The 25,761-nt window shown below is 40.3% G+C and overlaps 1 protein-coding gene across 1 annotated transcript in view; it reads left to right on the top strand.

Moving 5' to 3' along the window:
- Positions 1 to 25,484, top strand: part of fgf10b (fibroblast growth factor 10b) — a 48,009-nt gene extending 22,525 nt beyond the window's left edge. The window contains exons 2-3 of the mRNA NM_001045858.1: positions 20,605 to 20,708; positions 25,293 to 25,484. Coding sequence (NP_001039323.1) covers positions 20,605 to 20,708; positions 25,293 to 25,484 — 296 coding nt within the window. The remainder of the gene's footprint in view (positions 1 to 20,604; positions 20,709 to 25,292) is intronic.
- The last annotated feature ends 277 nt before the right edge of the window (positions 25,485 to 25,761 follow it).

Below are 25,761 nucleotides of genomic sequence, written 5' to 3'. Positions count from 1 at the left end.
GTCATATTAAAGAAACCAGTCTGAGTTGATTCACGCTTTTTGACATGGCGTGTTATTCTGCTGGACGTTGCCATTAGAAGATGGGTACACTGTGGTCATAAAGGGATGGACATGGACAGACCTCGGTTGTAACGAGTAGTTATTTGAGTTACTGTTGCCTTTCTGTTAGCTGGAACCAGTCTGACCATTCTCCTCTGACCTCTGGCATTTGCATCAAGGCATTTGTGGCCACAGAACTGCCGCATACTGGATATTTTCTCTTTCAAGACTATTCTCTGTAAACCCTGGAGATGGTTGTGCGTGAAAATCCCAGTAGATCAGCAGTTTCTGAAATACTCCGACCAGCCCATCTGGCACCATCAACCACGTTCAAAGTCACTTAAATCCCCTTTCTTCCCCATTCTGATGCTCGGTTTGAACTACAGCAGATAATGACCATGTCTACATGCCTTAATGCATTGAGTTGCTGCCAGGTGATTGGCTGATTAGAAATTTGCATTAACCAACAGTTGGGCAGGTGTACCTAATAAAATGGCCGGTGAGTGTAGACCGTATTGTAAAGCAAAAAACAGCACATTTTTGTTGTTTTTCCACAACATATTTGCACCTTGTTTTTCGCTAAACTGCTTATTCATCATATCAGTGTGTTGTCTGTGCATTGATCAATATTCTTCAATACAGTAGTGTGCTGGTTTTGCGATTTGTTTTAGAACTTTCAAATCAGTTGCCTATGGGAGAAATGACTAGGAATAATAAACGACTATTAAACGACCTGCTCTACAAAGTGTGTTCATGACTATACATAAAAAGTAGAATAATAACTTACGAAAATATCTGTTTGCGTCATGAAACGGTATACTGTAATGAGCTGTTTATAACCTCTGAAAATCAATGGAAGTAAATGAAATCGGTAGTCTTAAGCCAAAAAGATGCCATTGGCTGTGCCTGCTCATGCTTCAAGAATAAGGTCAATAAATGAACCAAGCCTAAACATAATCTATTTCAGAATAGTTTATTAGATGTGTCTGAGCCATCATTTTTGTTATGTCTTCAGACGTCATCTTCATAGCTGTCGCAGGAAGCAGTCGGGACGCTTCAGGCATGAGCCGGACGTATTGCAGACCACCAATATGGCACAAAATCACTGCCATGTGTGCCACAGATGCATTCGCCAGCACAATAAAATAAGCTCCAGCGCCTTAATATCGGCGACAAATAGGCATGATGCAATGATGTTGTTTTGTAGTCTCGGCAAAGCTGTTTATTTGACTTTTTCAGGCACCAAATGCAGTGTCTTTTGGCAGGGGCTTGTGGAAAATCTGCGCAAACAAATGCGAGCCAAAGATGCAGCATTTAGTAACGTGCAGCAGAGCATGACAAGGCAACGTGCAAAGAAAAATACAGCAAATTTAATGCTGACCTCCCGGCGTCGCTTTACATCTGCTCAGTTTTATTTATTTATTTATTCAGGGGAGTTTTGGGTGGCTTTTTTCGCAGGTGTTTGGCTTGTGTGAGTTGAATGGAGGCCGGATTATGAACACATTTACTGTTAACGCTTGGCTTGTTCTCTGAGCTCAGTTTTGTGGTTAGTTTAAGTGCCATTTCGCTGATGTTAAACTTCAAAGCCAAGAGGAATTTAGTGCTGTTTTACAATTGTAGAAATAGTCGACAGATTTATGTAATAGCAATAAAGGTAATAATGGAGTGACCAAAACTGTAGTATTTCAGCAGTTTCTGTGTATGCAATTTTAGGTATTCGTTTCAAACTATTAAAAGGGGAACATGTTATGATGTTGTTTTAGTATTACTGATAATGTTACAGATCTTACTGTAGTTTTTAATTCATCATTTTAATTTTTTGGTAATGTTTTAGTGAACTTGGGCCCTATCATACTACCGGCACAATAAGGTGCAAGACGTGTATGACGTGATTTGTTGCTATTTTTAGAGCAGCGCAACTGTAATGTTCACATTTTGCTCCATGTTGTTTAAATAGCAAATCCATTTGCGCCTGTCACAATCACCAGCGATCTAAACACCATAGATCACTGGAAAACATTCACATTCATACGAACTACAAATCTGCCAGTTTATGGACTACAGATCCCAGTCATGCAACACACAAACTCACCTGCTCCAAGACACCATTGATTAGACAATCACAGCTGAAGCTGATTTTAGACTGATTACACAGACTATGTCTGCATCCAAAACCGCCTACTACTCAGTACTGCATTTGAATTTAAATGTACTACTCAGCTGTTAGAAAAGTACGTTCTATACAGTATGAATGTAAGAAGTATGAATAGAATTCGCACGTACTAAATCCGCCATTTTGTCATGATCACGTGACCTACCTGCGTCAGTTGCATCACTCCACATCTTCTCAGTTTTATTTATTTATTTATTTAGAGGAGTTTGGGGTGGCTTTTTTCGCAGGTGTTTGGCTTGTGTGAGTTGAATGGAGGCCGGATTATGAACACATTTACTGTTAACGCTTGGCTTGTTCTCTGAGCTCAGTTTTGTGGTTAGTTTAAGTGCCATTTCGCTGATGTTAAATTTCAAAGCCAAGAGGAATTTAGTGCTGTTTTACAATTGTGGAAATAGTCGACAGATTTATGTAATAGCAATAAAGGTAATAATGGAGTGACCAAAACTGTAGTATTTCAGCAGTTTCTGTGTATGCAGTTTTAGGTATTCGTTTCGAACTATTGAAAGAGGAACATGTTATGATGTTGTTTTAGTATTACTGATAATGTTACAGATCTTACTGTAGTTTTTAATTCATCATTTTAATTTTTTGGTAATGTTTTAGTGAACTTGGGCCCTATCATACTACCGGCACAATAAGGTGCTAGACGTGTATGGCGTGATTTGTTGCTATTTTTAGAGCAGCGCAACTGTAATGTTCACATTTTGCTCCATGTTGTTTAAATAGCAAATCCATTTGCGCCTGTCACAATCACCATCGATCTAAACACCATAGATAACTGAAAAGCATTTACATTCATACGAACTACAAATCTGCCAGTTTATGGACTACAGATCCCAGTCATGCAACACACACACTCACCTGCTCCAAGTCACTATTGATTAGACACTCACAGCTGAAGCTGCTTTTAGACTGATTACACAGACTATGTCTGCTTCCAAAACCGCCTACTACTCAGTACTGCATTTGAATTTAAACGTACTACTCAGCCGTTAGAAAAGTACGTTCTATAAAGTATGAATGTAAGAAGTATGAATGGAATTCGGATGTACTACATCCGCCATTTTGTCATGGTCACGTGACCTACCTGCATCAGTTGCGTCGCTTCACATCTACTCAGTTTTATTTATTTATTTATTCAGGGGAGTTTGGGGTGGCTTTTTTCGCAGGTGTTTGGCTTGTGTGAGTTGAATGGAGGCGGGATTATAAACACATTTACTGTTAACGCTTGGCTTGTTCTCTGAGCTCAGTTTTGTGGTTAGTCTAAGTGCCATTTCGCTGATGTTAAACTTCAAAGCCAAGAGGAATTTAGTGCTGTTTTACAATTGTAGAACTAGTCGACAGATTTATGTAATAGCAATAAAGGTAATAATGGAGTGACCAAAACTGTAGTGTTTCAGCAGTTTCTGTGTATGCAATTTTAGGTATTCGTTTCAAACTATTGAAAGAGGAACATGTTATGATGTTGTTTTAGTATTACTGATAATGTTACAGATCTTACTGTAGTTTTTAATTCATCATTTGAATTTTTTGGTAATGTTTTAGTGAACTTGGGCCCTATCATACTACCAGCACAATAAGGTGCAAGACGTGTATGGCGTGATTTGTTGCTATTTTTAGAGCAGCGCAACTGTAATGTTCACATTTTGCTCCATGTTGTTTAAATAGCAAATCCATTTGCGCCTGTCACAATCACCATCGATCTAAACACCATAGATCACTGGAAAACATTCACATTCATACGAACTACAAATCTGCCAGTTTATGGACTACAGATCCCAGTCATGCAACACACACACTCACCTGCTCCAAGTTACTATTGATTAGACACTCACAGCTGAAGCTGCTTTTAGACTGATTACACAGACTATGTCTGCTTCCAAAACCGCCTACTACTCAGTACTGCATTTGAATTTAAACGTACTACTCAGCCGTTAGAAAAGTACGTTCTATAAAGTATGAATGTAAGAAGTATGAATGGAATTCGGACGTACTACATCCGCCATTTTGTCATGGTCACGTGACCTACCTGCATCAGTTGCGTCACTTCACATCTGCTCAGTTTTATTTATTTATTTATTCAGAGGAGTTTGGGGTGGCTTTTTTTCGCAGGTGTTTGGCTTGTGTGAGTTGAATGGAGGCGGGATTATAAACACATTTACTGTTAACGCTTGGCTTGTTCTCTGAGCTCAGTTTTGTGGTTAGTCTAAGTGCCATTTCGCTGATGTTAAACTTCAAAGCCAAGAGGAATTTAGTGCTGTTTTACAATTGTAGAAATAGTCGACAGATTTATGTAATAGCAATAAAGGTAATAATGGAGTGACCAAAACTGTAGTGTTTCAGCAGTTTCTGTGTATGCAATTTTAGGTATTCGTTTCAAACTATTGAAAGAGGAACATGTTATGATGTTGTTTTAGTATTACTGATAATGTTACAGATCTTACTGTAGTTTTTAATTCATCATTTGAATTTTTTGGTAATGTTTTAGTGAACTTGGGCCCTATCATACTACTGGCACAATAAGGTGCTAGACGTGTAAGGCGTGATTTGTTGCTATTTTTAGAGCAGCGCAACTGTAATGTTCACATTTTGCTCCATGTTGTTTAAATAGCAAATCCATTTGCGCCTGTCACAATCACCATCGATCTAAACACCATAGATAACTGGAAAGCATTTACATTCATACGAACTACAAATCTGCCAGTTTATGGACTACAGATCCCAGTCATGCAACACACACACTCACCTGCTCCAAGTCACTATTGATTAGACACTCACAGCTGAAGCTGCTTTTAGACTGTTTACACAGACTATGTCTGCTTCCAAAACTGCCTACTACTCAGTACTGCATTTGAATTTAAACGTACTACTCAGCCGTTAGAAAAGTATGTTCTATACAGTATAAATGTAAGAAGTATGAATGGAATTCGGATGTACTACATCCGCCATTTTGTCATGGTCACGTGACCTACCTGCGTCAGTTGCGTCGTTTAAGTTTCATTCATAAATTCTTTCATAGGGGCATCATGGGATAGCTCAGCATGCATGGGATGCGCACTTCAGAATCTTGCCAGAAGTAGTAGGTCAACCAGGTATTTCTCGCATACTGATTTTTGAAATCTATGAATTCGGACATACTACTCAGCTCACATACTGATTTTAGCGTACTGTATAGTATGGAAGTATGCGGTTTTGGACGCAGCATATATATATATATATATATATATATATATAAACACCTCTCAAACACACAGTTGTTGCTGAGTCTTGTTATCTTGTTAGTGACATTACAGCGTGTTTTCTCATTTATTTGTTTATTCCTGTTTGCTGCCTGCCTTGTGAGCATCTGCCACTGCATACCTGACCTCTCTAATAAACCTGCATTTGGATCCGCACCTCTGTTGTCAGTGTCACTTCCCTGTTACAGCGCCACTTTGTGGACTCATGGGTGTCCCGGTCTAAAAAGAGGTGTGTTAAGGCGCATTCTTGGCGCGTTGCTATTTTGAAAAACTGAAATAGACCGTGTCATAGAATCCACTGGATTACACACACACACTCCTCACATGTGTAAACACTAATTTCTTAACCGATCACTAGGCCCACACGAAATCTGCGCGCGCAGAAATCCACAGAATTCAGCAGATTTTTAGCCCATCATTGATTCTGTTTATTTACTTTTGTAAATGTGTGTAAATTCATATTTATTCATTTTTTTAATTAATTTCAGTAATATTATTGTTGAATATGAAAATATTTATATGATTTATTCACAATACACTTGGTAAAGTAATATGTTCTGTCTTTTAGTAGATATATTATATGAGAAACTTGCTTTGTTTACCAAATAAAGAGGATCTAATTAGATTTGTATTGTAAACATTAAATAAAAGTTTAAAAGGTATTACTTTTTAGTTCATATATTAAAGAGCACCTAGATTACCCCTTTTTTTAGATTTAATATAAGTGTTTTGCGTCTGCAGAATGTGTCTGTAAAGTTTCAGCTCAAATCACCCATCAGGTATAATCATTTTCATTATACCTTTTACAAGATTCTACTTTATACATTTTTGCACCAGGGGGCTGTTTTGTTGTACTGCGCCTTTAAGGCGAGTCCTCCCCTCCTACCGTTTTTACATGCCTTTCTGCATGCCTTAATCTCCGCCCTCGGCTGCGTCAGACAACAGACAGACTTAAAGGAAGAAGACCTTACATAGCATTTGTGAGAAATACTACAGTAAGAACTTTACCCATGAGTATTTGTTAAAGAGCCCATATTATGGGTTTTTGAAAATTCCCCTCCATGTAGTGTGTAACACAGCTCTAAGTGAAGTGAAGTATCCAGCTAAGGCTTAAATCTGTAAGAGTACAGTGTTTAAAACGGTTGATTCATCTATAAAAGAGTCGACTCAGTGCTTCAAACGAGTCGCCTTGATACCGAGTCATTAGGTGTTTCGCCATGACGTACGAACGAAACCAAGTTATTTACGTGCACGCGCAAACCCGGGAGATTTGAAACCTGAGGCCCCGCCCTCTGACGCAGAAACCCAGACACACACACACACCCACAAACACACGCACACAAACACGCCGGTCGATTGAAGTCACACTGCAGATGGATATTATCAAGTCTCTACCCAAAGATGAAACCTCAGCATTATAGCCAAGCAGTTGGAAACTACTGGAAACTTCTGCAAACTACATGCTACAAAGAATACTTCATCGGCGTTTGTTAAAGGAAGGATCAGTAAAGAGTAACTTACTGATGGACGTCAGGATGGGTTTCTTCCTCCATTTCTCAAATGTAAGTACGTGCGATTAAAGTTATTGCCTCGTTTACTCTAGCTTGCAAATGTATTTAGTTGTGATTTGTTACTTGTAACCGAGTGTACTGTATAAGGTTAACTGGCTATATTCTCTTATCGCGTGCAAAGTCACGTTAAAAATGCGACGTGTGCTGCTTTGTTTACGGAGCTCCATGGACGAGGGTAGTGTGTGTGTGCGCGTGCGCTGTCGTCCGGAGGTATGTGTGTGTATTTGTGTGTGTGTGTGTGCGCGCGCGTTGTCGTCCGGAGGTGTGTGTGCGCGCGCGCGCAAGGACGAGGGCAATGTGTGTGTGTGTGTCTGTGTCTGTGAAAAGAGCAGAGTGAAACAAGCTATGTGATCTCCTCGACAGTTTTTGGAGTTTTTGCTCAATAAAATAGTCAGTCGTCTGTATTTTCAAGTCCATCGTCTGTATTTACATTGACCCACTGGCAGCTAAAATCCACGCCTACACTATCGAGCGTGTATGAACTGTGATTACTTTTATATTGCTGATTAGTTGTTTGGCTTTTCACTCTGACTGAAGGCAGTCGACCAATCGCAACAGACTGTCATCGGTCCAATCAGCGCAGATTAGCTTCGCGCTAAGGAGGGGTTTGGGAACAAATGAATCACTGGACGATTCATACAGGAGTCGCTGGGATAATTAGGTAAAAATAAATGCAGATTATAAGACCATGAAAGTGTTTTTTGACCTTGCATGCATATTAGACTGTTGTTGGAGACCCTTACAACCAAGATATGACCCTATTTCATGTATAATATGGGCTCTTTAAGCAGTTGCATCGATGAGTCACACACAATATCATTACAAAGTTCACGAGCGCACACACACAGATACACAGACTGTTGGAATATCATTCTAATTCCATGCGTGTTCAAGAGAAAAGGTCAGGAGAGGTTTTTCTTCAATGCCAAAAATCGTAACAATTTATTAGATACAAATGAATAATTCGATGACAGAGCTCTGGGTTACATTACCCCAATGCAATACAAGAATTACATTCAAGAGGTTCGCAACTAACATACATTTCCTGACTTCAGCATATATACACCACCGATCTTAACAGGTGGAGTTTTGGTGTAACGTCACTTGTCAGTCATTGTTCAGTCCTCCATTGGCCGCCCCTTCGACATACTTCCTCTTTTTCTACGAATTCTCTGCCCAACAACAAAGTATACATCTTTCTGTGTTCTGTGTTTAGTTTTAACACCTCTCTTCAGACAGGAAGTTTCTGCAGAGCTGAATTTAATTTTGGACCCGCATCTATCTACTTCTGCAAAAATGCTAATTAGTATGCACAGCACTCACCCACAACATTAGAAGTTCAGTTAATATATGACCCTTACATGACAAATACAAATAATTGTTTGATTAAAAGAAAAAGAGACAAAAATAATAAAAAATGGTTCCTATTATCCAATAAGACGCACACACACAGACAGACAGACAGACAGACAGAGCGCGTTTAGCTTTGCACTCTTTTTGCACGCATATGTGACAGGATACAGGTTAATCTCCACTGCTGTGTGGATATCTGTTATGTTAACGTTTGAAATAAACCTGATTTAACGTCCACAAACCGGGACTGAAGCGTCTTCTTTTATAATTGTTTTGACACGCGGCTGTGCTGATGAAGTAAAGCTGAAGTAAATCGCTGTACTTCATTACACACGTCCACTGTTTAAAACATTTTAAACATGTGAAACTTACTCTTGATCATATTTGATGATGATTGCTGATCCTAGCAAACTGGACCAACCTTTTATTCCTGATTGCTTTGCGCACGTCCTGTCTTGTTGACATGATTATACACGTGACTACCAGGACATGTTAATATGCAGCTGTCAATCAATTCGGTGGGCGGGGGGATCGCACTCCTACGTCAAGTTGCAGTCGGTCTGAAAACCACTCCAATTGGTCCACCTTTTTTATGTTGTTAAATTGAAAAAAAAAAAAGGACTGGGTGTGTTTATATCACCCTAATATGTCGGTCTATACACTATACCTAGACATATGTCTGTCCAAACAGCTTGAAAAGAATATTTTTCACCATAGAACCCTTTAAGGTTTTATTTATGATTCTGCGCAGAAATAGCAAAAATGTCCACAGATTCCTTCTTGCCCTAGTAATGGGACACTGGGCGGTTCTGATCCAATAAAAACTGGTTTGTCACTCATCCACAAGTTGTGGTTTTGTACCTACTGAATATTCACCTTTTCTAAATCCTATATAAAAAGAATAGGAATTCCTCTGAGCCTAGTGCTGTAAAGTGTATGATGACCAACACTTTGCCCGCATTACGCTTCTCCAGTAAATGGATGCCCCCCAACCCCCCCCCCCCTTATTTGTTTAATTTTGGCTAGAACATAAGCAGTTATTAATTTTTTTTAAAATCCATTTAAAGGTCAAAATTTTTAGCCCCTTTAGGCAATTTTTTTCGACTGTCTACAGAACAAACCATCATTATACAATAACTTACCTAATTACCCTAACCTATTAAACCTAGTTAAGCCTTTTAATGTCACTTTAAGCTGAATACTAGTGTCTTGAAAAATATCTAGTCAAATATTATTTACTGTCATCATGGCAAAGATAAAATAAATCAGTTATTAGAGATGAGTTAGGCAACGCAGTGGCGCAGTAGTGCTGTCGCCTCACAGCAAGAAGGTCACTGCTGGGTCAGTTGACGTTCTACTAACTAAATGGGTCGAAGGAGTGTATGTGAATAAGAGTGGATGGGTGTTTCCCAGTACTAGGTTGCGGTTAGAAGGGCATCCGCTGTGTAAAATATATGCCGGAATAGTTGGCGGTTCATTCCGCTGTGGCGACCCCTGATAAATAAGGAACTTAGCCGAAGGAAAATGAATGAATTGTGTAATGTGTGTGTATTGTGTGTGTGTGTGTGTGTGTGTGTGTGTGTGTGTGAGAATGTGTGTGTGTTTATGAGGTGTATGTGTTTTTGTGTAATATTTGTGTGTGTGTATGTGTTCATTGCAGTTTGTGTGTCAGTGGGCTCCAGTCTGCAGTGTGTGTGAGTGCTCTTTGATCAGTGCTCATTGAAGCGTCTCTCTGTCATCCTGCTGTCTGTCTGTGTCTGTCGCTCCTTCCTTTCATGCTTTCATCCACACACACTGACACAACACAGAGCACTCAGATAGTTTTACAGCTCACTTGATACCTGCAATCCGAGAGCCTGCTGAAGACGCCTCACACACACTCACCCTACACATCACACTTACCCACACAAGCTGGGGTTTTCATGTTTTGTGGGGACTTCCCATAGATGTAGTGAGTTATGCATGGTTGCTCAGTGGTTAGCGCTGTCGCCTCACAGCAAGAAGGGTGATAGTGGGTCAGTTGGCATTTTGTGTGGAGTTTGCATGTTCTCCCCGTGTTGGCATGAGTTTTCTCCGGGTGCTCTGGTTTCCCCCACAGTCCATAGACATGCGTTATAGGTTAAATTGATTAACTAAATTAGCTGTAATGTATGAGTGTGTGTGTGAATGAGAGTGTATGGGTGTTTCCCAGTACTGGGTTGTGGCTGGAAGGGCATCCGCTGCGTAAAACATATGCCGAATTAGTTGGTGGTTCATTCCACGGTGGCAGCTTCTGATAAATCAGAGACTAAGCCAAAGGAAAATGAATGACTGAAAATAAGCAATAAACATTTATTAACCCAGCTCAAAATTAAAAGATTAATAATGAACATATAGATTGAGATATTTGAAGTGGAAATTGAAATGTATAAAATAATCCAAAATGACTGGTATTATTTGAGGAGACTTTTTTAAAAGGCATAGTTCACCCAAAAATGACATTTGTCATTATTCACTCCTCCATCATTTGTTGCAAACATTTAAGAGTTTCTTTCCTCTATTAAACACGAAAGAAGATATTTTGAAGAATGCTGGAAACATGTTACCATTGACTTCCATAGTATTTGTTTTTCCCACAATGTCAAATCAAATCCATTTTATTGTCACATTATCAGTAGCATGTGTGCTGAGTGAAAAGCTTGGGATGCCCTGTAAGTCAATGGTTACCCGTTTCCAGCATTCTTCAAAGTATCTTCTTTAGTGTTTAAAAGAAAAAAGAAACTCATTGAGCTTTGGAACCACTTAAAGGAGAGTAAATGGTGAGAACTTTTGTCATTTTTGGGGTGAACCATCACTTTAAAAGTTTTATTAAAGGGTTGGTCCAGAGTGCATTTTTTTAAGGGTTGGTTGTGTTTATAAGATACAAAGCAACATGTGCTCATGCTTCATTTGTGGAAAATCATGTTTTTTTTATGAATCTAACTTTGATTTTATACAGCTACTCAGCTAACATGAAAAAGACTTTCTTATTTCCTAGTTTCTCAGAAAGCCCACCCTCAAGAGGCTCTGATTGGTCAGCCAACATAATGTGCTGTGAATCGTGGATCAGCTCTAAGTCATTAGTAAAGCGTCACGCATCTAATAGCATGCACTGTGCGTCTGCTGTGTAAATGCTGTCACCGAGCATTCACACAGGGCTTCAGCGACAATGTATGGCGTGGCTGAAGTTGAGTGAATGAAATTAGTCCGCAATTGGCTTCTGTCTGAGCTGGGCAATTTGCATGAATAATCTGATGCGCCTGTTGGCGCTTGAAAAGTTGAGAAATTCCCAACTTTTGCAGCAAGCAACGTCATCAAAGCGGCGCCGACGGATCCACAATGCAGTTCGGCAACGCCTGACGTCACCCATTCAAAATGAATGGGAAGCGTTGACGCTGAGCCCCCTGTGAATGTGATGTCCGTCAGAGTAACTGTTAACCATATCAGTTTGAGTCTGAATCAGACAGAAAATGACACAGAGGAAACAGCTGAACCTCACGCCTGCTCTCTAAAATGAAATCTAACACGTGTCTTTCATATATATTGAGGTTATAAGCATGTGTAAGTAATATGAAACGTTCACATATCTTTTGCAAGTTTGTTATTTGAAATGTAGAATGCAAGACACAGGCCCCGTTTACACTGCCAGATAAATGTGACCCAATTCCAATTTTTTGCTCATATGTGACACAGATCGGATCTGTTCTATGACCGTGTAAACACGAAAAAATGCATGGATTCGGATATTCAGAGATCGGTTTCAAGCCTCCTTCATATGTGGAAATAAATCAGATATAGATGAATTGTGACAATGCAACTGTCATGTAAACAGGCAGATCGGATTTATTGAGTCGTTCCATTCATCATTAAACTTGCGACAATGTGGTGCTTCTCCGCAGTTTAATGACCGAAAGAAGAGCGTGTGTGGAGATGCGACGAGGTAAACAACATCAGAGGAGGAAAGTGGTCAGTCGCCACAATTTGCTCCCACCAGACCTGAGATCTCTCTCGTACCCACACATTCCTCTGAATGGTGGAGGACATCATAAAGCATTTAAACCATAAGCGCAAGCTGCGATGATGGCCCTTTCCCATCTCCACCTCAAAATCATTTTAAAGTCGGGCGAACTTTGTGTTGTAACTTTTGCTTTTTGTCGCTATTAATACACACACTGCGGCTTCACACAGAACAACTTTATTCTCTCCAACACCAGTGCGCACACAGGCAAAGGCTACATCTTCAACCACACACACACATCAGGGCCATACCATTACATAAACTGTGTGGGGGTAAATCTGGACTAAACTATTTACTGCTTATACTACACATATTTCACAAAGCTAAAAATAAGACAATGTCTTCCATCGTGGCAAGTGTGGCACAGATCCTAGAACCCGGCTTTATGCATGCGCGACATTGTAAATTGTATGGCAAGTGTAAACGGATGAATTGGATATGGGTCACAGTTAAAACAATGTGTAAACAGACAGGCAAACAAATCAGATATAGGCAACAAATAGGAATTGGGCATCAAGACCTGACAATGTAAACGGGGCAATACAGAGAGACACTACAACGCTGGTGAAGATTGTGGGTATTTACAGTGGTTTGACAAATAAATATGAATTTGTAGCTAAATTGTTAGCAGTGCCAAACAGCATTACCTGTTGTTTACATCCTTGTTTATGTCCTTGCTACAACATACCGTTAACGCTAGACACTGTGCATGTAATAGACCAATTTTACCCAATAAAAACACTTACAGATTGTGGCTCACAATCCACAGCTTTGTGTATTATGGTTGGAGATGCTCCTTCTTTGAGGAGTTTTAGCCGAATCCAGCACTGATCTACGAGAGATTCTGAAAGCTGTCCTTTGTCAAATGCTAGAGCTATATATTTATAATTCTCTGGAACATAATTAAAATTAAACTGTAAGCACTTCTCTCCTTGTGTCGTGTCCTTTGGAAGCCCAAATACAGAAACAGAAGAAGCTCTGTGGAAATAGCAGCTTTTGGACGCCATTTTAGCTTTCTCTGCTATAACATTACAGCGCCTCTGAACACACCGCTTTGCTGCACAGGGTGAATCCACTTAACATGAAGGGTTTACGATCTCATTAACCCAGATGTTTTTTTTGCAGTCCCTAAACTTTGTTCGCTGTAGACTTTGCTAAGCTAACTCTGTTAGCCAATGTCTCCCTTTGTTATGAACTTTGAGCATCTTACTTTCAGAGATGTTGTTTATGTTCACACAGCTACATTACTATGGAGACAGATAAAACTCAAAAGTAATTCACGCAAAAGACACGATTTACACATGCGTAGCCAAATACACGTGCATAAAACCAAATTCACGTGCGTAAAATATTTATTTATATTCACAAAAAAATTTCATGTGCTCAAAATAAAAATACATTTTCATAAAATACGTTTCACCAATGCAAAACACCATTTGCAAATGTATAGGGGTGTACAAAAAGTTTTGAATGTTTAAAACTTGCGAGTTCATCCTGAATGAGAATGTGCTCTTTCACGCATGACTCCCCCTGGATACGTGTGTGTGTATTTTTGAAACTTTCCTGCCAGAGGCAGGGTAACTCGTACCTTTCAGCTTATCAGAGGAGAGCTGTAGTCAAGGACACCCACTCTGTGCTGTATTTGCACAGACTGTTCCTCTCCAGCATGGCGAACGGAGAAAGCAGCAGTCGCACTTTTTTTCATTTATTTATTTATTTGACCATAGTCTCACTCTTTTTATCCATTATTTTGCCGCAGCGCCGCTCTTCTTATTTATTGTCTGAAGGGCCGGAGTGGGACTCATTTTCAGCCCTGGAGTTTCAAGCCTTCGACCGGCCCACCTCAGTTCACGACTGACTATATTAAAATAAGGTAATTTCCAATTCAGTTTCTTTTGACACTATCACGTCTTTTTCAAGAAAACAGCTGCTTTAGAACTTCAAATGTTCAACAATCTTACAGTTTTGTATGTCTTAACAATAAAAATGAAAAAAAAAAAAACACTAACGTAAGTGAGGTTCGAACACTGGCTGACGACGGCGTGGCAACCCAACGTGCTGACCGCTGGACCACAACAGCACTGTTAAAGCTTGTATGGCCGGAATAATACTTAATCCTCATCATCGCCTTGCAGGCTAAAGTTTACTCATGGGGCTGCGAGACAATAAATAAGAAGAGCGGCGCTGCGGCAAAATAATGGATAAAAAAAGTGAGGCTATGGTCAAATAAATAAATAAATGAAAAAAAGTGCGACTGCGACTGCTGCTTTCTCCGTTCGCCATGCTGGAGAGGAACAGTCTGTGCAAATAGAGAGCAGAGTGGTTGTCCTTGACTACAGCTCTCCTCTGATTGGCTGAAAGGTACGAGTTACCTGCTTCTGCCAGGACCGTCTCAAAAATACACACACACGTATCTAGGGGGAGTCGTACGTGAAAGAGGATTTGCACATTCTTATTCAGGATGAACTCGCAAGTTTTAAACATTCAAAACTTTTTGTACACTCCTATACATTTGCAAATGGTGTTTTGCATTTGTGAAACGTATTTTATGAAAATGTATTTTTATTTTGAGCACCTGAAATTCTTTTGTGAATATAAATGAATATTTTACGCACGTGAATTTGGTTTTATGCACGTGAATTTGGCTACGCATGTGTACATCGTGTCTTTTGCGTGAATTACTTTTGAGTCTTATCTGTCTCCATACATTACACATCAACTAAAGTTTCAAATATAATATTAAAAAGTATTCTTAATTATAATTAAAGGTAATTATTATAGCCGTTCATGCATTCATTTTTCTTCGGCTTAGTACCTGAGTTATCAGGGGTCACCACAGCAGAATGAACTGCCGTAATGCATTGTTATCTTATAAACAATACATGTTTTATTTATTTACTTTTGTTAGTTTTATGTCTATGTCCCTCCCACCCCCTCTCAAAAGAAACAGTTTAGACCGTTTATCTTCTGCTGGGCTGAATATCTGCATCCATTATCACCTTAATCTAAGAGTGATAATTGAGAAAAACACAAATATTGACTGACAGTGATGTGCTCACTGATACACACACACACACACACACACACACACACAAACACACACAGATTATAGGGATAGTCCACCCGAAAATGAAAACCATTTGAGTGGTTTATGAGGCTCCGTTTACACTAGTGCATTTTAGTTTAAAAACGGCGTTTTAGATAAAAAATGATCCACATCCACACTAGCGTTTCACCCAGCGTTTCTGAACATCTCCGTCCACACTATGCCACCAAAAACGTATATCACGTGACCATTCATGCACTCTGGGCATGCGCGTTCTAGCGAATATATGGCGCTGCTGTAGTAAAAAAGGCAGAGTTTAACTGCACAATGGCGCCTAAAACAACAATAGTGCAAACAGCACTCCCATTTCTTTGTCCATGTTGTTGTTTACAGTGAAGGCTGGTCTGCTGTCTTCCGGTAGCATTAAAGCCATGTGTTATAGTCATGTGATAGGGGCTTGATGAGTAAGGGAAGGATACGCAATGACACAAAAGCCCCAGATTTTCAGATGTCTCCGTTTTCCCTTATCCACACTGAGACGGAGCAGCAGCGTTTAAGAATGAAAACGGGCTCTCCAGCGTTTCCAAAATGCTCCTTTTTCGGCCCTCGAAAACCCCGTCGTAGTGTGGACGGATGGCGTAACCGTAGCAAAACTTATGCGTTTTTAAACTAAAACGCATTACTGTAAACGGGGCTTTAGTTTCTTTCTACTGTTGACCACAAAAAAGATATACAGAAAATGCTGTAAGAAAAGAAACCACTAGTTATGTTTCCATTTTTATGCGCATTTTGGATATGCACATCAAAAAATCTATTGATGGAAACACCAAGATTTGCATACGTTTTGAAAATGCTAATAAAAAAAACATTTGCGCATAACTGAGTAAGATAAACGTATTATTCAATAAGAAAAGATGCGCATAAATTACGATGGAAACACTTTTACCAAACAAGTTCCAGTAAGCGCACTAAAAAAAGGTCATGTGATTTTTGTTATAAGAGATCTTGTCATGATGATAATGTGTGTGAATGAACAAACCAGCCGACTGAGCACATCATAGAACATCTGAAATGCTGTTTTGATCATTCCAAAACGCCTCAACCATCTCAGTATTAGTGTTATTATATTATTAATTACCTTCAGAATTTACCCTTCGCTAAGCCCCGCCCTCCTTAGTTACTGTTGCATCGCCTGTCAAGCTTTCGTGCCTGGCACGGCTTTATCAGTGTGTATGCGCTGGTGTCGGACATTGCCAGGGATATAATGTCATTTTTGGCGAACAGGTGAGATCTCAGAGAAAGCCAGACAAAAAGGACTGCAGTCTGCATTACAGGGGTATATTCACCATATTATAGGCAACAGATTAGAGTATAATTCAAATCAAAATTGAAGCTAGCTTAGCCTAGCCGCCTCATATGCTAACCATTCAACAGCTTAGTTCATGCACACCAGAAGAGGTGAAAATGTACCAATAATCTAATAATAACTATTTAAACCGTGATTTCTCTATTTTTAGCCAAAAACCCTGATAGATTATTGTTGTGCAATGAAATATAGCGATACTAATCGACGAGGAAACAGTGCTTCTACATACTTCATTCATAGAAAGAACAGCCAGAAAGGGGAAACTGATGGATTTGTGCTGAATATTAGCATCATTGACCCAAAAGAAAGTACAGTAAGACCTATTACTGTCAGTATGTTTGTGTGCTCTTTATAAATTACTGATTAACAGCTGCTGGTAAAGTATATTGATCGCAAGTGCTCAGTTTGTGATTATATCTCGGTTTTTTTCTGTTGATAATTTCAAATATTAGTAGCTTGAAATAGACAGAAATATGAAGTTCAGTAAAGTTACCAACAGATTCACAGATTCGTAATTGCCTCATTATGACCTATTCGCTAGTAGTATGGCTAACAATACTATGCCCTGCTGAAAAATCCAGCTTAAACCAGCCTAAGCTGGTTGGCTGGTTTTAGCTGGTCAACCGGGTTGGTTTTAGAGGGGTTTTGGCCACTTCCAGCCATTTCCAGCCTGGTCTTAGCTGGTCAGGCTAGGAGATGAACAGCTAAAACCAGCTTGACCAGCCTAGCCAAGCTGGGAGTCCAGCCAAAACCAGCTATATCCAGCTTAAACCAGGCTGGTCAAGCTGGTTTTAGCTGAATTTGGCTGGTCATTTTCCAGTCTGACCAGCTAAGACCAGGCTGGAAATGGCTGGAAACCAGCCTGGAAGTGGCCAAAACCCCTCTAAAACCAGCCTGGTCGACCAGGTAAAACCAGCCAACCAGCCTAGGCTGGTTTAGGCTGGATTTTTCAGCAGGGTGGTGAAGGCTTAAACGGAGCAGTGCTCATAGTATAGAGTGGAAAAACAAAAAAGGTCAGCTGTGAAACATAACCTGCTTTGTATTTTTGTAGGAAACACAGTTTACATCGGTTTAGAGCAGGGGTCACCAATCTCAGTCCTGGAGAGCCGGTGTCCCGGCAGGGTATAGCTCCAACTTGCTTCAGCACACCTGTCTGGATGTTTCAAGTATATCTAGTAAGACCTTGATTAGCTCGTTCAGGTGTGTTTGACTAGGGTTGGAGCTAAGATCTGTAGGACACCGGCCCTTTAGGAACAAGTTTGGTGACCCCTGGTTTAGGGTAAGAGGTGTGTAAGTCATTGCCGTCTATCACTGAATGTCAGGAATATCAAAACAAAACCAACTTAACTCCGCTCCTTTAGCGCCTCTCACAGAGCTTGATCTACGCTGGTATTTCTCCTCTTGGGTTTTTGGTTTTGAAAAGGGAAAAATTCCACCACCCTGTCCAAACTTTAAGGATACCGGATGTCAGATTTGCACAATCCATATGCACTCGCTCGTAAGCTTAACAGAGCCTCTGTGCGTAGCTGCAGTTGCTAACCCACGATTGGTGGGTGGCGGTTTTTGGGTGTGGCTTAGCGAAGGGTCAATTAGGAGTGTCTGTCCTCCACGTCTCATGCCTTCAAACGCTGCAGCACATTTACTGCGTGTCAGGATTGCCTTCTGAGGCGCAAGTCATTTATCAAATGAAGAAAAGATTCACGCAGCTTCTCTTTCTGCAGTACATTCTGTTATTACATTTGATATTTAGATGACGATTTTGTTCTCTTTGACTTGTTGGATGGAAACGTTGCTTTTTTTCCATGTCTTATATGCGATATTTCAGTTATGCGCATACATTTATTCACATTTTTGGATGGAAACACAGCTTTTGACATCCATAGAAGGAGCAAAAACACTATAAAAGTCCTCCAGTATATATTCATAGAGTTCAACAGATAAAAACTCAAACCGGGTTTGAATAAGTGAAGGGTGAGTAAATGATGACAGAATGTACATTTTTGGGGGAACTATCTCTTTAACACAGTCTAATGACACACACACACACACACACACACACACACACACACACACACACACACACACACAGGAGTGTTTTCTAGCGCAGTATAAACACAGTGTCTGGTTTGAGGAAGAGCTCTTGACAGGAGGGCAGGTCAACTGTTCTGAGGTCAGCTACAGCGCTCATGTAGACGCATCTTTCAGCACTTTTGCTCTGATCAAAGAGCAGCAGCAGCAGCAAAACCCCCTGAGCTTCAGCTTAGAGTTCACACCACAGCCGCTGGGGTTATCAGACTGAGAGATATAATGTGTGTCTGTGTGTGTGTGAATGTGTGTGTTTCACTGAGGTCCCCATAAAACATGAAAACCAAATATGCATCAGTACATATGTAGGGTGTGTTTGTTTGTTTGTGTGTGTGTGTGTGTGTGCGTGCGCACACGTGTGCGTGTGTGTGATTCATTGAGTTGCCCATAAAACCTGAAAAGTCAACATGCATGAGTGCGTATGTAGAGTGTGTTTATTTGTTTGTTTGTTTGTGTGTGTGTGCGTGTGTGCGCGTGCGTGCGTGCGTGCGTGTGTGTGTGTTTGTGTATATGTGTTTCATTGAGTTGCCCATAAAACCTGAAAAGTCAACATGCATGAGTGTGTATGTAGAGTGTGTTTGTTTGTTTGTGGGTGTGTGTGAGTGTATGCCTGTGAGTGTGGGTGTAGGTGTGCATGCATGTGTGTGTGTGTTTTTATTGAGGTCCCCATAGCATGTGTAGTGTGATTGTTTGTTTGTGTGTGTGTGTGTGTGTGTGTGTGTGTGAGTGCGTGCGTGTGTGCGTGCGCGAGTGTTTCACTGAGGTCCCCATAAAACATAAAAACCCACATGCATGAGTGTATTGTGTGTGTTATGTGTTTGGGTCTGTGTGCATGTCATCGAGGTTCCCATAAAACATGAAAACCTGCATAAGTGCATGTGTAGGGTGTGTGTGTATGTGTATGTGTGTGTGTGTGTGTGTGTGTGTGTGTGTGTGTTTGTACATGCATGTGTGTGGTTGTGTTTGTTTCACTGAGGTCCCCATAAAACATGAACACCAAACATGTATGCGTACGTTTGTATAGTGTGTTTGTTTGTTTGAGTGTGTGTGCATACGTGCATGTGTGTGTGTGTGTGTGTGTGCGTGCGTGCGTGCGTGCGTGTGTGTGTGTGTGCGTGCGCGCATGCGTGTGCGTGTGTGTGCGTGTGTGTCATTGTGGTCCCCATAAAACATGAACACCAAACATGTATGAGTGCGTGTGTAGTGTGTGTTTGTTTGAGTGTGTTTCATTGAAGTCCCCATAAAGCATGAAAACCAAACATGTATGAGTGCATGTGTGGGGTGTGTGTGTGTGGTTCTGGTATTTTCCACATTGTGGGGTCCAAATGTACCCTTATGTATAATAATCTCAGTGTTGCTTTACCTTGTGGGGACATTTTTTGGTCTCGTTGAGGAAAGGAGCTCATAAATCATTCAGAGTATTTTAAAATGTAAAAGTGCAGAGAATTCTTTAAAAGAATGAATATGATATTACTAAAATAAAATTGCCAACTTCAGAGAAACACAATATAAATCACAATTGTAAAAGAAGGCATCTTCTAAAACAATAGGGGAGATTTAACATGACATGTGTATGACCCAGGAGTACACTATTAAGGTGCTTTGCAAGGATATGTGTGGTGTTCTCATAATTCAAAGGGCGTAAATGTAAGTGTCTGTTTTCTTCAATCTGGCTAATTGTGGTTATGTTTTTCAGGTATATTGGAGATCACATCGGTGGATGTTGGGGTTGTTGCTATCAGAGGTCTTGGCAGTAATCTTTACCTGGCTATCAGTAAGAAAGGGGAGCTGTTTGGAGTGGTGAGTGTCCTCATATCCATGAACATATAAATATGACAGTACATTTCATTCCAGGGCTCATTTTTAAACAGTATAAGGTAACAATGGGGTGCTGGTAAAAGTAGTTGTCATTTTTTCTGTGTATAGTAAATTTGTGGGTGGAGCTAAACAAGCAGTGACACTATTACACAATATAGTTGTAATATTAATATTAAGCTGTTATTAGGCAAAGTTTAGACAAATCATTACATAATAAAGTTGTCATAACCACTGATTTTACAAATTGGAGGCACTGTAGGCATTGATCTTCTGTGGGGGCGGAGTTTAGACACACTATTACATCATAAAGTTGTCATAGCTACTGATTTCACAAATTGGAGGCACTGAAAGCGTTGATCTTCTGTGGGGGCGGAGTTTAGACACACTATTACATCATAAAGAGGCACATTCACAACCTGTCGTTTTGCCGGATTGTCTTCAATATAAGCTGTTTTAGATTAACGCAAATGTTTTGAGTCCAGAAATTCAGACGTCTGGTTTATAGTGGGAACCCTGGACTTAGTTTTATATGTCCAGAGCAAATTTTTGGTTTTTAATTTCATGACCCCTTTAAAACTCACTGTAAAAATGTCCTAAAAGACTCTTGGACTGGTATGACCTGCCACAGAAAAAAATGTAACAGTCTTGTTATGCATTTCATAGAAACTTTGGTTTGAACATCAGTCAAAAAGCTAAGCAAGCAGTGTTGTAAAAATGGCTGTTGAATTTTTGTGGTGGTGGAGTTTAGACACCCTATTACAGGGTTATTCATTTGGCGGCCCGGAGTCAGTTTGTTCCAGCCCACCAAACAGTGTGACCAAGACATCAAAAATAAATTTCGTTCAGTCGAAAAACGGCCGCTATAGGTATGAAGTGACGTGCGTCTGTTTAATACAGCACAAGCTGCAGTTAAAGGCTGCACAGAGCGTGAGTCACCATAAGCGAGTGGTTCGTGCAACCGAAAACTTAGGGATGCAAAAATTTGCCGATTTCACTATTAACTGCGCTTTAATTCGTCACAGTTAATTAATCGTAAAGTCTTCTCTGAGCCGCATTTCTGTTGCAGGGAACAAAATGAAACTGCGGCAATTAAACATGCCAAGTTGCCAACTATGCGCTAGTTTAAAGTTCTAATTAAGTACACCGAGGCTAATACACACACGCCAGATTAACTATAGCAGCAGCCGTTCCCACATCACGTCTTTTCCGCTTGCAAGTTTGTTATTTCTAATGGAAGAATATATGACAATTTTCGCAAAAGCGAAGCAACGCGCTTGCGTCTTTTCGAGCACATGCAGTGGGAAACATCTCACGGTGAGAGTTGTGAGTGCCTTTCAGTGCAATGTAAACAAAAGATATGTTAGACGAGTCATTATTAAAATGATATGCATCAACGCAGATGACAACAACAGTTAATCTAAATAGCTACTTGCCTAATATAAAGCTCGAATTTACATTAGACGTGATAACCGTGAAACCATCATTGTTCTTCAGACTATATAATCGTACAACCAAAATCTATAATTGTCGCATCCCTAATTATAATGCAGCTCAAAACACAACATATGAATGCGTCTGAATGTAAAAGAAGCCTACTTTAGCAATGCACTGCTTCTGTTGTTCTCTGAAATACAACATTTGAATGTTTGTAAAAAAAAATGTAAAAGCCTTTTGTACGATGCACTGATATTATGTAGTTTCAAAATACAATATATTAATATTTAAATGTAGAAAAGGCCAACGTGGGTGTGTTAAAGAGCAAACATATACAGCATATGGGCTCTTATATACAGTTATGACTCATATAGCAAGTCATATCTCTCCGGCCCTTTGGGGATGGTTTTCATGAACCGGCCCCCGTGACAAACTAATTGAATAGCCTTGCCCTAATACATCATAAAGTTGTCATAGCTACTGATTTCACAAACTGGAGGCACGTTAGCCGTTGATCTTCTTTGGGGGTGGAGTTTAGACACACTATTACATCATAAAGAGGCACATTCACAACCTGTCGTTTTGAATGCTTGGCTTCAATGTAAGCTGTTCTAGATTAATGCAAATGTTTTGAGTTGTGAAATTCAGACATTTGGTTTATAGTGAGAACCCTGGACTTGTGCCGAGTTCAGACTGCATGATTTTCAAAGTAGTCGTGTCATGGGTGTTTTCACACTGCATGACTATCTGGGCTAGCGTTTTGTCGCTGCTTTGTTTACACTGCAAGATGAATCGGCGACAGGGACTTTCACATTGCATGACTTTACTATAGGAAGAATCGCCGACAACTTCGTCCAAACTTCATCTCACAGCCAAAAACATGTAGTATATCTTTTGTTATTAACCCTCTCAGGCTCAAATTAAGTTTTAGAAACAGGAAAAATCTGATATTTGGGGAAAATTATCATATGAGGTAGTACAATAGAATCCTGACTTTTTTTAGAAAGACCTTCACATGCAAGGCATTCTGGGATGTTGCAGATTTGCAACATTGGCCCAGTGTGGTAATTAGACACTGACGACTGAATATGATATGAACAATAACTTTTTATATACAACATTTTTGGACCAGTGGATCAGTCATCCAGAAACATGGATTCTCCTACCACTGCTATGCTGATGATACCCAGCTATACCTCTCTTTTTATCCCGACGATCCCTCGGTTCCAGCTCGCATCTCAGCCTGCTTGTTGGACATTTCACGCTGGATGAAAGATCATCATCTTTAGCTTAACCTCGCGAAAACGGAAATGCTTGTAGTTTCTGTCAACCGGACTCTAAACCATAACTTTTCAATCTAGATGGATGGGGCTAACATTACTGCATCCAAAATGGTGAAAAGCCTTGGAGTAACGATTGATCACCAACTAAACTTCTCTGACTACATTTCTAGAACTGCTCGATCATGCAGATTCGCACTCTATACCATCAGAAAGGTCCGACCCTTCCTGTCTGAACATGCAGCTCAACTCTTTGTTCAAGCTCTTGTTCTCTCCAGACTGGATTACTGCAACTCTCTACTAGCGGGGCTCCCAGCTAACTCTATCAAGCCTCTTCAGCTGCTTCAGAATGCAGCAGCACGAGTGGTCTTCAATGAACCTAAACGAGCACGTCACTCCGCTGCTCATCCGTTTGCACTGGCTGCCAGTTGCTGCTCGCATCAAATTCAAAGCTCTGATGTTTGCCTACAAAGCGACTTCTGGCTTTACTCCTTTTTATCTGCTCTCACTTCTGCAGATCTATGTGCCCTCCAGAAACTTGCGTTCTGTGAATGAACGTCGCCTCGTGGTTCCATCCCAAAGAGGGAAGAAATCACTATCGCGAACGCTCACGCTCAATCTGCCCAGTTGGTGGAATGAACTCCCTAACTGCATCAGAACGGCAGAGTCACTTGCTGACTAAAAACTCAACTATTTAGTCTCCACTTCACTTCCTAATCTGCAATTGCCTCTCTGGATATACCACTAACTGTACTTAATTACTAATACTTTCCTTCTTAGACTTTACAGACCTGAAACTTGCCTATAGCACTTATTCATTGTTGCTCTTATAGTTGTGTAAATTGCTTCCTTGTCCTCATTTGTAAGTCGCTTTGGATAAAAGCGTCTGCTAAATGACTAAATGTAAAATGTAAATGTAAAGTCAAAGTCAAAGTTAAGTCAAAGTCCTATCTCAAATCCTCATTGAGTAGGTCATGTTTCCAAGTCACATTGTCATGTGGTACACCAAGAAACAGTTTTTGTCTTTTGTGTCATCTGGCGTGCAAGTGGGGAAACTGTTTGTTGCTAATGGACAACCAAGTCCTGCAGTGGTATTTCTGAGTAGAAAAACTCATAAAATATGTATCTGGAGTTTTAAGGTAGTCAATTTTAACTGTTGAAAATCTGCAACACCTGCCTTGAGAGGGTTAACTACATAACGAGAAAGGAGTTTTTAATGGGGTAGAAAATGTACATACTTACTCACCTGGGTTTGAAGGGAATTTGCAATTTCTCCTCAACTTTCTTTTTTAACTTTCTGTATGAAACGTCAAACAGACACGAGTGCTCCTGGCAAACCTCCACTAGTTTTTCCTCCATTACTTGGGTCTAAATAAACCGAAAATGAGCGCTTTTAACTTCTCCCTCAACCTCCCGCTGGCTTCACACACAAGTGAATGCTGCTCTCTCATTGGCTGTAGGCGATCGCTGATGTTATTTTCAGTCAAAACTCATTTCACACGGCAGGATTTGAATCGCCGACAGCTCTAGATATTTAGCACACCAAATATCTCACAGGCCTCAGCGAGTCATCAGCGATTCTCTCAGATCGAGTCTTTGATAGTTCACACCGTGCACAAGCACCGATTTGCCTGTGATTTCAGACATTTGTCGGCGATTTATCAAAACCAGTCGGCGAGTCAAAATTACGGCTAACAATATACAGTCTGAACTCGGCATTAGTCTCATATATCTGAAGCAAATTTTAAATTCTGATTTCATGACCCCTTTAAAACCAGCTGTAAAATTGGCCTAAAAGAACTGGTATGAGCTGGCACAGAAGCAAATGTAACACTCTTTTTATGCATTTCAGAGAAACTACGGCACAAATTGCCGCCTGAAGGAGCGCATCGAGGAGAACGGCTATAACACATATGCATCGGCCAAGTGGAAGAACAATAAGCGGCAGATATTTGTAAGTCTGAGCGCTCACGGACGGCCTCTACGTGGCAGGAAAAACCGCAGGAAGAACACGGCTACTCACTTTTTGCCCATGGTGGTGTGACGCAGACAACGATGGCGGATAAAGACTCTCTGTAGCAGCGTGTGGGACGGGTTCTGTCATTCCTTGATCCTCCATTGCTCCTTGCACTATGCACTATGCTCATTCCAGTTGATATTACGTGGTAAACAAACTCAAAAAAAGAGGAAAGTTCACCAATTTATTTGCTTTGGGCATCATTAATCTGCAAGTATGGATTATGTGTGCAAGAGTTTCCTTCAAGCTCTCTTTAATAGAATCATATTTCAGAAAATGTCGGCTTAGATTTAATTTTTAATGG

The sequence above is a fragment of the Danio rerio genome, chromosome 5, assembly GCF_049306965.1.
Source record: "Danio rerio strain Tuebingen ecotype United States chromosome 5, GRCz12tu, whole genome shotgun sequence".
NCBI classification, from domain to species: domain Eukaryota; kingdom Metazoa; phylum Chordata; class Actinopteri; order Cypriniformes; family Danionidae; genus Danio; species Danio rerio.
Note: the sequence above shows the minus strand (reverse complement) of the source record. Positions and strands in the feature narration are given on the sequence as shown.